Source organism: Oryx dammah, unplaced genomic scaffold (assembly GCF_014754425.2).
Source record: "Oryx dammah isolate SB20612 unplaced genomic scaffold, SCBI_Odam_1.1 HiC_scaffold_28, whole genome shotgun sequence".
In the NCBI taxonomy this organism is placed as follows: domain Eukaryota; kingdom Metazoa; phylum Chordata; class Mammalia; order Artiodactyla; family Bovidae; genus Oryx; species Oryx dammah.
Genome location: NW_024070212.1, coordinates 32,526,974 through 32,541,009, shown reverse-complemented (window position 1 = coordinate 32,541,009; position 14,036 = coordinate 32,526,974). Strand labels below are relative to the sequence as shown.

General features: G+C 39.2%; 1 protein-coding gene across 1 annotated transcript in view; it reads left to right on the top strand.

The window, feature by feature from the left end:
- Positions 1-995: 995 nt before the first annotated feature.
- The window catches only part of GNAI3 (G protein subunit alpha i3), a 47,599-nt gene continuing 34,558 nt past the window's right edge, over positions 996-14,036 (top strand). The window contains exon 1 of the mRNA XM_040232116.1: positions 996-1,263. Coding sequence (XP_040088050.1) covers positions 1,146-1,263 — 118 coding nt within the window. The 5' untranslated portion in view covers positions 996-1,145. The remainder of the gene's footprint in view (positions 1,264-14,036) is intronic.

Genomic DNA, 14,036 nt, shown 5'->3' with positions numbered 1-14,036 from the left:
ACGGTGAATGTTTTTGTGGGGTTCTTTGGAAGCAACGGTAATGTAGGGCTACTTTCACCATAGAATCCAGGATTATGAGTAAAAAGAGTATCAGTGTGGGGCTTTCATAGGGGATTTATCAACTTCCAGGTGATATGATAGCTGAGAAACAAATTTTACTATGACTTCTCTTTTCGTGTGTTACCGCAACAGGAAATTTTAATAGGAGATTCACAGGATGCACTGGTTTGTTTTAGGGTGTGGAACTTTGGTTGACTAATCTTGGTAGAAGTCCTAAGCCCTTAACGCACAATATGTCAGGGCTAAATCTGGCTTGTGTGGGGGAAAGGCAGCATGGAAATTTCATGGAAAAACCACATTCTTACCTTATGTAAGATCTGTTACCGATTTCAAGAGATCCTTTACCGACATAGTAGCTGGGCAACTCAAGCCCACTGGGTACCAGGAGGTGAGCCAGAGGAGAGGGCAGAAAGGGACTGCAAAGTCCCAGGCATGGTGGGTCTTAACTTATTCCAGATGTGGAGCGTGACTGCGGCGAGGCCCAGACTCTGTAATTCTCATCCCATAGCTCTGGCTGGGACGACGCCAACAGACAAACTATCCTACACTTGGTCTCAGATCTCCACAGCCAGAATTAAACTGGTTTTCTGGCCAGTGGAAAAATTCCCAGCAGAAATTTCCGTGCGGATTTCGGGCTTTTACTTGGGAATTCCCATTCCCCACGCCAATCCGCCGTGCGACCTCGGGAGGGTGCCTTGAACCGGGGAAACCAGTCCCTGGTATCTCTATATTCATCCAAATAAGACAGCCAAAAAGGTGAAAGGGGATTAAGGTCGAGCGGCTCCCGGTAAGCTCGACAGGGCCGCCCTACATCTCGGAACCGACTCTCGGCGTCCTGGTCTCTCTCTCCCCGTACTTCCGCTTTTGGTTACGCCTCCTTTACCCAAGCTAAGGAGGTCGAAGAAGTAACTGCCGCAGGCGTTGCCGGAAGTGTCGTAAAACGCCGGATATCCGGTTCCTCTGGGCGCCCTGGGAGCTGACGGAGAGGGCCGCCGCCCAGTAGTAGACTCTGTCTCCGCCTGCCAAGCCGCAGTCTCCGCGGTTTTTGAGTGAGCCCCGGCCCGGTCCCTTCTTTCGCCGCCGCCATGGGGTGCACGTTGAGCGCCGAAGATAAGGCGGCGGTGGAGCGAAGCAAGATGATCGACCGCAACTTGCGGGAGGACGGGGAGAAAGCGGCCAAAGAAGTGAAGCTGTTGCTACTCGGTGAGGGACTGGGGGCGGGGCTGGCGGGGTGGTTTAGAGGGCCCAGGCACTTGAGAGTCCTAATGGGGGGTCGGGCCGGGCGGGAGGAGAGGACCCCGAAGAATTTGGAGGGCGTGACGGACGTGGGGCGGGGTGTGGGGTTGTGGCTGATGTCGGAGGGCGTGATGAGGGGGTGGGGTTTTGGGGTTGTAGGAATTAGGCTGGAAAGAGGGTGTGCCACCATGCTGAGATTGTGTTTAGCGAAGGAGCTTCTAAATGTGGTCCAGTAGGACATTGAGACTGTATTAGGAATATGGGAAAAGCTCATAAAAGAAGAGCTGATGTTAGAGAAGGTTTTTCAAGGGAAGGGTTAGAGTGAGTTGGTGTTGAGGACGGGAGAGTGTGTTGGGCTTGTATAATGGATTGTGAGTTTGGAGCGTGGTGATACTTTATGACATTAGAGCTGGGGGGGGGGCTTGAATAATTGATATAAGTAGAGAGGGGGTCTTGAACAGAGTGGTCACGTAGGACCCTGTCATTTATTAGAGAGTGGACATTTTGAGCTCTCGCTGAGGTGGAGGAACCCTGGGTCATCCAGGAACATAAAGGTGTATGGTTGAAATAACTGACAAGTTCTCAGGTGTAAAGGGAAAGAGTTTGAGTGTAGAGGCTGTGTGTACTTATCCACTATTTCCTATTATTTTTATTTTCTTAAGGTTTTTTATAACTCCTTCCATTGTTTTTATAAGAGCTGGTGTGAGCTGAGGATATTTAAAGACTGGCTTGTTTGAGGTTTGTGGCATAGGATGTGATGATGACAATAGATTACACAGTGGGAGTTGATAAATATTTGCTAGGGATGATGTTCAGTGGGAATGCAGTTATCTTAGGATAAATTATGGAATTGGACTTACTGTAAAAGATGTGATTGTGACAGACTTCTTTTGAGCTGGCTTCAGGAATTACTGTTTATTTTACTTGACATTCGTTTTAAGTAGTTTTTATGTACAGTCAGATGCATTTTACTGAGGCTGGTTGGTTTTAGAATTTTTGAGAGATTGTTTTCTAGAAGCTCAGTGAATCATATAAAATACCCTGATGTCAGCTTACCAATAAATCAGGCCACATTTTTCCTTCACTGTTAGTATTTTCTAGGGATCTGTTAAGGAAGAATAAATGGAAGTAACGGTTTCTGTAAGCAGTAGAACTTTGCTTTTTAAAACAGTTGATTTTGGGGAAAAAGAAGTTGCTTTAGGAGAAGTGCCAAATTCTTATGGTGTGAAGCTCCAGAGGACAGAACGCACCACCGTAACCCAGGGTTTATTCTGCGCTCTGGCGCGTTCAGGGTGCTCGTGCTAGTCTTCATGCTAACGTGTTTGACAGTTTGTAGATTGCAGAAGCCCTGGTAACAGCTTTTTGAATAAAGAGAGGAAGTTATGCACTGGAGTTTGAGCCTTCAGTTTGAATACTTGATCTTACAGAATGTATGAAAAAAAAAATTGAAGTTCCAGACTGCTACTCTTCTATATAACGGGTATCATTTGTGAATGAGCATGGTCCCTGGTATGTAGTAGATGCTTAAATATAAACTGTTAACCAGCGTGTGTCAGCTACTGTTGGACATAGCTCCTTGGGACCTTTCAGGTGTTTGATATAAACTATAGTACTCAAGGCATTAGCATTGTTTTCTGTCGATTAGTTGGTTATGAAAGTAAAGGTGTGTTTTTATCTTCTATGTTTATTTTGGTTTACATTCATAATCAGAGAGCCCCTCAGGATATTAGGCTGTTGTAATACAGGACTTTATAAATAGTGCATTTAATTAAAAACAAAATTAAACACATGATCACTTAGGAAATTTCAAAAGCAGTAGGTAAAAATCAAAGTACTACAACATTTGCTTTTCCTTTTTAATCAATTTCATTGTTTTAAGTAAGTTTTTTTTTAATATTCTTGAGCAAGTTAAGTGAACAGATTCAAGCAGGTTGCAGAGAGAGATGCATTTGCTTGAGTCATGACATAACACATATATGAAATTAAAGTTATCTTCTTGGCTGTTTCTATAAACAAAATGTACTCATCACAGTATACAAATAATTTTGCTGTTGAATACCTCCTTTGATATACATGCAAGTCATTTTTACTTCCTCTCTGTAAAACTATCAAACTTGGTCTAAGTTGCAGTCATTGTTATTATTTTAACAAAATGAATGTTACCAATTAAAGTTACTATAGAAGTTCAGGAAGAATGCAGTATTATAATTGTTTTGTTACTTTTTGTTTAAATTTCTTTTAGATGTATTATTGAGAAGCTCTTGATATACTAGTGTCTAATCATAATATTCTGTAAAGAAACAAAATTATGTTATACAGGGCTTCCTAGGCAGATGGTAGTGCATAGGAAGGCTTGCAGTGTGCTGTTTGCAAATGTTTTATGGTTTTGAAATTTTAAATCATTTTTATGATTTTAAATCATTTTGTAACTAACTTTTCAAATTTCACAGCAGTTAGAATGATATTTGAACATTTTTGGTATGATTCCACCAGTACACTTTCTGAATTTGGCAATTGAAAATATTTGATTTGGAAGATTTATACCAATTAGTGTTTAATATCATCTATAACATTTTATACTTTATTTTTCATGTCATAATTTTATAATATAAAAAAGTATGTTATTTTCATCAGGTCCCTCCAGTTTATTTGGCAGTCTATACAAGTATTATAATTTTAAGCATGCAGCATGATGTGACCAAAGTTGGGAATCACTGGTATAATGGATATGAGCACTGCTTTTGGAGTCACATAAAACTGAATTCAATTCCCACCTCCATTTACTAGCTGTGAGACCCAGAGCATGTAACTTAACCCTAGGAGTCTTATTTTCACATATAAAGTGGGGATGTGATACTTATTTCTAAAGCTCAAATGAGATAATATATGTAAACTGTTTAGCAAATAAATACTAACTAAACGGTGACTTCTGTTATTACAACGATTGGAAAACATCATTTTAGTTGCTTTTTTCAAGGGTATTTCAGACAGATATTTGATTATTTTTCAAATATTAATGAACCCTTTTCAAAGACCTTCAAAGAATTTTAATACAACTCTTTTGTGGTAAAAGGAATTAAACATTATCTTTTAGTTTTGTGAGTTATTGAATGATCTACTCCTGTGCTGTCTCGATCCATTTCTTGATAGTTCCCCTTAGCAGACCTTGAGAAAGCATTGTTATACAAAATGAGGTTAATGCTTTCTTCTTTAGGATTTTGCTGGTAGTGGCAGGGCAAAAATTAAGTTGCATGCAGAGTATTAGTTAATTAGTAAAGTCTCTCAGTCGTGTCTGACTCTTTGCAACCCTGTGGACTGTAGCCCACCAGTCTCCTCCATCCATGGGATTCTCCAGGCAAGAATACTGGATTGGAACTATCTAATTCACTTAAACCCTATATTTTATAATTTATTTACATTTAAGTATCTGCATGTTACTGACTGAATATGCTTGTTATTGAAAATCAGACTGTCGTTTGATAAATATGCTATTATTTTAAACTCTTATAAGATGATATTCTTTATAATGTTTGCTATTTGTTTGCAATAAGATTCATAGCTTTGATTTCTTGTGATGATGCATCTCATGCCTGGGCAGAAGAAACTGGCATAAAAAATTGAAATTCACATACAAAAATAGGTTGGTTTGTTTCTTATAGGAATTTACTATTCTTTGTGTCTTTTATTTGCATTTCTACAGTCTGAAAGTGTGGTATCCTTTTCAGCAGTTACAGTATTGTGATCTTGCCTGAGTATGCTAATTCTGTAGTAAGTACAGGAATGACCATAGAGTTGGGTGCTTAGTACTTCTGGATTTGATGGGACCTTTAACTTTTTAATTGTTGCTGCAACTGTGTTTTGTTTAAAATAATTTTTAGCATATTAAACATATTTTAGTCTATTCAGTTCAGTCACTTAGTCATGTCCGACTCTTTGTGACCCCATGAACCGCAGCACGCCAGGCCTCCCTGTCCATCATCAACTCCTAGAGTCCACCGAAACCCATGTCCATCGAGTTGGTGATGCCATCCAGCATCTTATCCTCTGTCACCACCTTCTCCTCCTGCCCTCAATCTTTCCCGGCATCAGGGTCTTTTCAAATGAGTCAGCCCTTCACATCAGGTGGCCAAACTTTTGGAATTTCAGCTTCACCATCAGTCCTTCCAGTGAACACCCAGGACTGATCTACTTTAGTATGGACTGGTTGGATCTCTTTGCAGTCCAAGGGACTATCAAGAGTCTTCACCAACACCACAGTTCAGAAGCATCAATTCTTCGGTGCTCAGCCTTCTTCACAGTCCAACTCTCACATCCATACATGACCACAGGAAAAACCATAGCCTTGACTAGACGGACCTTTGTTGACAAAGTCTCTGTTTTTTAATACGCTATCTAGGTTGGTCATAACTTTCCTTCCAAGGAGTAAGCATCTTTTAATTTCATGGCTGCAGTCACCATCTGCAGTGATTTTGGAGCCCAGAAAAATAAAGTCTGACACTGTTTCCACTGTTTGCCCATCTATTTGCCATGAAGTGATGGGACCAGGTGCCATGATCTTAGTTTTCTGAATGTTGAGCTTTAAGCCAACTTTTTCACTCTCCTCTTTCACTTTCATCAAGAGGCTCTTTAGTTTTTCTTCGCTTTCTGCTGTAAGGGTGGTGTCATCTGCATATCGGAGGTTATTGATATTTCTCCCGGCAATCTTGATTCCAGCTTGTGCCTCCTCCAGCCCAACGTTAGACTACTACTAAAAATCTTTTAGTTTGGGGGCAGATATCTCTGATAAAAATAGTTCATTCTCTTACAGATGGTTGGTAAAACTGCAGACTTTGAGCTCTGTGCTCTTCACTCTGCCTCTCCCCTATGGTGTGCCGCTTCATGCTCTAGTTCTTGGAAGGGAAAAGGGAGTGGATGAGTCCCTGCAGATACTTCCTCTTTTTCTTCCAACCCACACTCTCCTTCCACAGGGTCTTTCACATCATGCCTTTTAAGAAAAGAACAAAAAACCTGGGATGTGTGTACTCCTTAGGGCTTCAGAAGATCCATAAACTTCATAAAATTGTTAGCAATATTTGTGGTTACGTGGGGTTTTCTGGAGAGAAGAACCATATTTTCATCAGGTTTTTCTATGATACTGCCTAACCTCCTTAAAGTCTGTCATCTTTGGACCAGGAAAATCATTAGCTGGGCAAAAATGGGACATTCAGAATACAAAGGAAAAACCTAGACACTGGAAAATCTTTTACCTCTTTTCTCTAAAGATTTTTTACTTGGAATTTTGAGAAAACCATTTACTGTGCTTGAGATGGCTTCTCTTTCTTCAGTTCCCCAGTGATTAATGAACTGGTCACTGCCACTTGCCTCAAGTCAATATATCCAGTACAGAACTTGCCTCCCCTCTTCACTTCTCTTCTCCAAATCTGCCTCCTGTGAACCTTTCTGTTCTGGGATTGTCATTCTCAAAATCACCTACCCTGAAAACTGAACTTTTTTTTAACTCCTTGCTTGCTCTCATCCATATAACCAGTCAGTTGCCAAGTTCTGTGACTCAGTTGTAAACCAGATTTTTGTATTTCCTGGACCAGTAAAATTATTTTTTTTGTTGTTATTAACTCCACTCATGTCTCCAACATTGTATTTTTCTTGTAAATATATTTTTTAACTATCCCAAGCACCATCTATTATGATTACTATTTTAGTTTCCTTTCCTCCATGAAACCTTTTTGATGTTCTGAGTTGGATATGATGTATCCCTCTTTTTGAAACCTCATAGTACTTTTTATGCTATCATCTGCCTTATATTATGGTTATTTGTAAACTTAGCAGCTCCTAACTATGTATGGCCTTTGAAAGCTGAGTGAATTTGGTATTTTTATATCTTTATATTTGCTGCAGCACCTAATATAACGCTAAGGTGTTTTGCCTGTAAGAAATAGAAACTCATTCATACTTGTTCCAGTCAAGGAGGTCTTTGTTGAAAAGACACAGTAGGCAACTTTATAGGCATCAGACATCCAAGGATAGATAAGAAATGAAATACAAGCAGGTTGAATGCATGTGGAATGTAATACATGTCCCCTCCCTCCATTTCTCCTAGAGACTGGTCACTTGCTCTGCTTCGTTGGTAAGTCACCTCTTCAGATCAGCTTTCTCTGCTCACTCAGGACCTCTTTGCTCCTACTTCCCTTCAGGTCTTCAATTTTGACTTACTGTGATACCTCTGGCTCACACACTGCCTAATCTGGTAGTTCAGGTACTTCATATCGTCTGACTCAGGTTCCCAGGATTCTTATTCTGGGTTCCTGGAAAAGAATATCAGATTGGCCCATCCCTGTCAGGTGCCTACCTGTGGCGGGAATATGGCAGGGCTGTGGGGTATCATGAGTTTCATAAGGCTGACCCTTTCAGGGACTAGGTGGGCCAAGTTCTCTATTAAAAAGGCTTGGCTAGAGAGTTAATGTTTAATAGATGATAATGCCTAGCTAGTGGACACTCATTAAATGTAAGCTGAACTTAATGGAATGAGATGAAGAGCTAAACATATCACTGTTTAGTTTTTCTTTAATTCACAAGAACATGGCTGCTAATTTTCAACATCAAGTTGTCATTTTGTGTGGTTGGGAGATGTAATTAAATTCAGCTTCAGGTAGATGCAAGATTTTAAACTCCCATTATCAACATATCCAACTCAGAGATTTTCTTTTCAGCTGTAGGGGGCTTGAGTTCAGTCCCTGGTAGAGGAACAAAGATCCTACATGGTGTATGGCAAGGCCAAACAAAAGCAGCACATCCAACCAGAGTAGTTAATGTCACTTGAATTTAATTACCTTTGATTTTTAATTCAGGAATTAATTTTCTTAAATGCGCATAATCAGTTCAGAATCTGTGCATCATTGTCCCTACTTTTTCCTGGCTAACTTTTCCCCCTGTTATTTTTATAAGCACCAGAAAATTGTCCAGAGCTAAGGGAGGAGGGAAAATGGACCATTTTTCTCCTTGTTAATAACGTTGCTTAGAGGTTTTTGTTAGAGAGTAGGTAAAAACATTTGGCAAAGAGATTGCTCTTAGATTTTAGTTATCCATGCCATGTCTTCTTCTGTTTGGTTTTATTCGGAAGTGGGGCTTGTTAGGAGAAATGGGAAGGAAATTATGCTTTAAGTATTCAGGAGCTAGAATATTAGCATTAAAGACCAAAAAATTAAAACGTGGGTCTTATAAGAATTGTCTAGAGCAGTGGACACTAAGTTTGTTCAGATTACAGTTTGTAGTATGTTGTTGTTGCTGTTTATTTGCTAAGTCCTGTCTGACTCTTTGTGAAAGTCCCGTCTGACTCTCTGCAACCCCGTGGACTGTAGTCCACCAGGCTCCTTTGTCCATGGGATTTCCCAGGCAAGAATACTGGAGTGGGTTGCCATTTCCTTGTCCAGGGGATCTTCCTGATCCAGAGATTGAAGCAGGCATCTCCTGCTTGGCAGGAGATTCTTTATCACTGAGCCACCTGAGAAGTCCATAGGGTAGGATGAATTGGGAGATTGAGATTGATGTATATACGCTATTGATATTATGTATAAAATAGATAATTATTGAGAGCCTACTGTGTAACTCAGAGAACTCTATTCAGTGCTCTGTGGTGACTTAAATGAAAAGAAAGGAAATCCACAAAAGAAGGGATATGTGTATGTCCTGCTGATTCACTTTGCTCTACAGAAGAAACTAACCCAACATTGTAAAGCAGCTATACTCCAATAAAAATTAATTAAAAACATTTGTTTTGTAGTCAACAGAATACAGCAGACTAGCACTAATAAAATCCATCTATTTGGACTAGTAACTCAGTTGAGCAGTAGGAGATAGCATGTAATGTAGGGCAGAGACTGAAAGCTGGAAGAGCAGTCCTCATCTCTGAGCTTCGTTTTCCTTTTTCCGTACAGTGAGGTCCAACCTCAGGGGTCGTTTGTCTGTGAAATTAATATTGTCAACTAGATGGAATATTTTAGCAAGTTATTAAGAAGGCTATATTTGTGTTATTTCTCTTTTTCTTGAGTTTGATTGAAAGTAGTGTAACATAATAAAGCTGTTTAGGAAGATAGAAACAAGTTTAAAATTTGAAAGACAAATTCACAAAGTACCTTGTATGTCAGTATTCAAGAGGATATAAATAATGTCTTCTAGTATTTGATTTTCCTACCTATTTTAATTATCTTCATTTTGTCTAATTCTTTATCAGTGTTGGGCAAGTTAGAGTTATCTTTAAACCTTTATCTATCCAGGCTATTGTTTTACCTACGTAGCAGTCATCCTTGTCATTTCTGTAATTGAAGCTGCTTAAACTGAATAACAGTGTGTTAGGATCACTGTTTAATTGTTCCAGTTTTGATGCAGCACTGTATGTAAATGGAATACACTATTTTTGATGTCTTGCTATTAGGTGCCAACAGAAGTGAACATATCTGATAAGAACCAAGCAAAGAAAGGATACCAGAAAGACCAAATTTGTTTGATTTGTACCTGAATAATGGCCTAGGTGATCTTTGAAACAATTTTCAGGAGGATGTAGTCTTCTATTTTCCTTTTGGATGTGCTGCACAGTTTATGGGATCTTAGTTTCCAACCAGGGATTGAACCAGGGCCCATGGCACCGAAAGTGCAGAGTCCTCACCACTGCACTGTCAGGGAATTCCCAGATACAGTCTTTAGACAGGAGTTTCCTTTGATTTCTGAGTTTAACTTAGAAGATATTTAAAGTTTAGGACTTCTGAGGGTTAGCTGAGATACATTGTTCCGTTACTGTTTTTTTGCTATAGTCACATGTCTGTATCTCAAATAGGTAAATATTTTAATAATCATATAAAAGTCTTAAGTTTTTTGAGTGTTGTTAGTATTTTACATCTCAAAAAATTTTCATTGCTTAAAAGTAGACGGTGTCCTAATTTTTTTAGCCGCTCATATAAATCTATACAGCTGGCATGGCAGGCATGTCTCACCAGGATTGAAACATATACTATTTGTATATTTAAATTGTTCTTGTATTTCCTGCTTTTATTCACGTGGCCTGCTGTTAACACTTATTATACTTGTAAAATAGGGACCATTTAAAACAGACCTCTTTAAAAATGAGCAGGATAACTTGATTCTTGTCATATTGTAATTAATCTTCCTGTAGTGATTGATCATGCAGCCTATCTACACTTGGTTAAGTACTCAAAAAATTTCCTTTATCCTTTCAAGTTGGATTTTAAAAGTAAAATAGTATCCCATTGAATTCTGAGAACTTACGAACATGTTATCTTTAAACATTGTAGTTGGATTTCTGTTTTAGTCATGTATTGAAATCTCTAGTTTTTATAGGTTTTATTTAATGGATAGTATTTTATACTTAGATATGACCTTGGAACTTACCAATATAATTTTAGAATCATTAGGTTAAAAGTATTTTAAAATCAATTGAGGAGCAGCAAAGCTTCTCTTTAGTCACTGCTTTGAACTAATGAGGAAATGAATTTTGCCCCGGACCTTGGAGTTATGTTTTACAAATTACTGTAAATTACAGAAGGATTGTTTTAGAGTGAGACACCTTTAATAGAACATTTCCCCCTCTATTTACTGCAGTTAGAACATGGGAATCATTAATTTCAGAACAGGACTCTGTTTGAAGTAATGATATAAATACTACAATGACTTACGTAGATATTCTAGTTCTGATGTATGTGATGTGATGGCACAGTCCTAACCTTTCTGTGCAAGTTATTTTAATATTGAGTTATGTATGTATTTCTGAAAATAAAAATTGAACTACTTCAGTTTAATGATGGAAGTCTTTTTTTTTTTTTTTTTTACCATTTTGCAGCATTAATAATTCTTCACATGTTTAGGCTCATTTCAGATTATTGAAAATAATTTCCTTTCTTTGTCTATGTCTAAGAAGACACATATGTTTCTTATTCTTTTATTTTTGTTATTATAGTTGCAATTAAAGTCCACATTCATGTTCTCATTGATTTTGTAGTTTTCAACTTTTTCTAGACTACTTAAAAGTTTATTTAGTAAGCTTTTTGTTTGGGAGTAATTTTAGGTTTGTAGGAAAGCTGCAGAAATAATGCATGGAGTTCCTGTATAGTATTTGCTTGATCTTCCTTAGTGTTGATGTGTTACATAGCTGTGGTTTGTTTGTCAGAACTAAGAGATTAATGTTGATACATTAATGTTAACTTCACACTTTATTTGAAGTTCAGCAGTTTTTCCATGAATATTCTTTTTCTGCTGCACGATCCAATTCAGGACACTGCATTGCGTTTAGTCAAGGCTACTTTTTGTTAAGCTTTTTGGTTTTCAGTGTTCACAAGGAGGCTTGTTTATTGACTTATTTATGAACAAAGCTAGTGGAGGTGATGGAATTCCAGTTGAGCTATTTCAAATCCTGAAAGATGATGCTGTGAAAGTGCTGCACTCAATGTGCCAGCAAATTTGGAAAACTCAGCAGTGGCCACAGGACTGGAAAAGGTCAGTTTTCATTCCAATCCCAAAGAAAGGCATTGCCAAAGAATGCTCAAACTACCGCACAATTGCACTCATCTCACACGCTAGTAATGTAATGCTCAAAATTCTCCAAGCCAGGCTTCAACAATATGTGAACTGTGAACTTCCTGATGTTCAGGCTGGTTTTAGAAAAGGCAGAAGAACCAGAGATCAAATTGCCAACATCCGCTGGATCATCGAAAAAGCAAGAGAGTTCCAGAAAAACATCTCTTTCTTCTTTCTTGACTATGCCAAAGCCTTTGACTGTGTGGATCACGATAAACTGTGGAAAATTCTGAGAGAGATGGGAATCCCAGACCACCTGACCTGCCTCTTGAGAAATCTGTATGCAGGTCAGGAAGCAACAGTTAGAACTGGACATGGAACAATAGACTGGTTCCAAATAGGAAAAGGAGTGCGTCAAGGCTGTATATTGTCACCCTGCTTATTTAACTTATATGCAGAGTACATCATGAGAAACGCTGGGCTGGAAGAAATACAAGCTGGAATCAAGATTGCCAGGAGAAATATCAACAACCTCAGATATGCAGATGACACCACCCTTATGGCAGAAAGTGAAGAGGAACTCAAAAGCCTCTTGATGAAAGTGAAAGAGGAGAGTGAAAAAGTTGGCTTAAAGCTCAACATTCAGAAAACAAAGATCATCGAATCTGGTCCCATCACTTCATGGGAAATAGATGGGGAAACAGTGGAAACAGTGTCAGACTTTATTTTTATGGGCTCTAAAATCACTGCAGATGGTGACTGCAGCCATGAAATTAAAAGATGCTTACTCCTTGGAAGAAAAGTGATGACCAACCTAGATAACATATTCAAAAGCAGAGACATTACTTTGCCGACTAAGGTCCGTCTAGTCAAGGCTATGGTTTTTCCAGTGGTCATGTATGGATGTGAGAGTTGGACTGTGAAGAAGGCTGAGCGCTGAAGAATCGATGCTTTTGAACTGTGGTGTTGGAGAAGACTCTTGAGAGTCCCTTGGACTGCAAGGAGATCCAACCAGTCCATTCTGAAGGAGATCAGCCCTGGGATTTCTTTGGAAGGAATGATGCTAAAGCTGAAACTCCAGTACTTTGGCCACCTCATGTGAAGAGTTGACTCATTGGAAAAGACTCTGATGCTGGGAGGGATTGGGAGCAGGAGGAGAAGGGGACGACAGAGGATGAGATGGCTGGATGGCATCACTGGCTCGATGGACGTGAGTCTGAGTGAACTCCGGGAGTTGGTGATGGACAGGGAGGCCTGGCGTGCTGCGATTCATGGGGCCGCAAAGAGTTGGACACGACTGAGCGACTGAACTGAACTGAACTGATGATTAGGCATCTGATTGTCTTCTGTGTACACAGGTACTTTGCTAGCCTGGAGATATAAATGAGAAATAGAACTCTTAAGCAGTTCAAGTTGTAGAGATACACAAGTAAACAGTGGTAATGGAATGTTGTTATAGAAAGAGTAGCCAGTTTTGGGAGGAGGGAGAGACGTATCAGCGAAATCCTCTCCGAGGTGACATTTGAGATAGACTTTGAAGGATAAATAGAAACTCTTAAGGCAGAGAGTAGAGAGAAGCACATCCAGGCAGAGGGAATAGTATGTACATAGACTCAGAAATATGAATGAGCAGATAGATTTGCCCTGGAGTAAAGGGTTGGCATGGGAGGAGTGTAGGAGGTAAGGCTGGAAAGGAATACAGCGAATTTGGAGAGTATTGATTTGAATTTTTACTACCTGCATTTTAAAAAGCTACATTTTACTATAGCTAAATAGATAAAGATTTGTTGTTTAGTTCAACTTTGCAACCCCGTGAACTGTAGCCAGCCAGGCTCTTCTGTCCCTGGGATTTCCTGGGCAAGAATACTGGAGTGGGTTGCCATTTCCTTCTCCAGGGGCTCTTCCAGACCCAGGGATCGAAATGCATCTCCTGCATTATGGGTGGATTCTTTACCACTGAACCACCAAGGAAGCCCCTAGATAAAGATAAATATAGATAGAATTTTGGGGAAATCATCTAGAGACTTTGTATTCTCCTCCCTTTTATTACCTCTTTTTTGCCATTCTACTACTAATTCATGCTGAAATAAAGGTTAGTAGAAGGAAATACATGTATGAACCCAGAGTTTTTGGGGTTTCGACTTACAGCATTGGTGAGCATTTATATGGTAAAGGAAATTGAAATTGTAGACATCCATAGGGATGTATAACTGAATTTG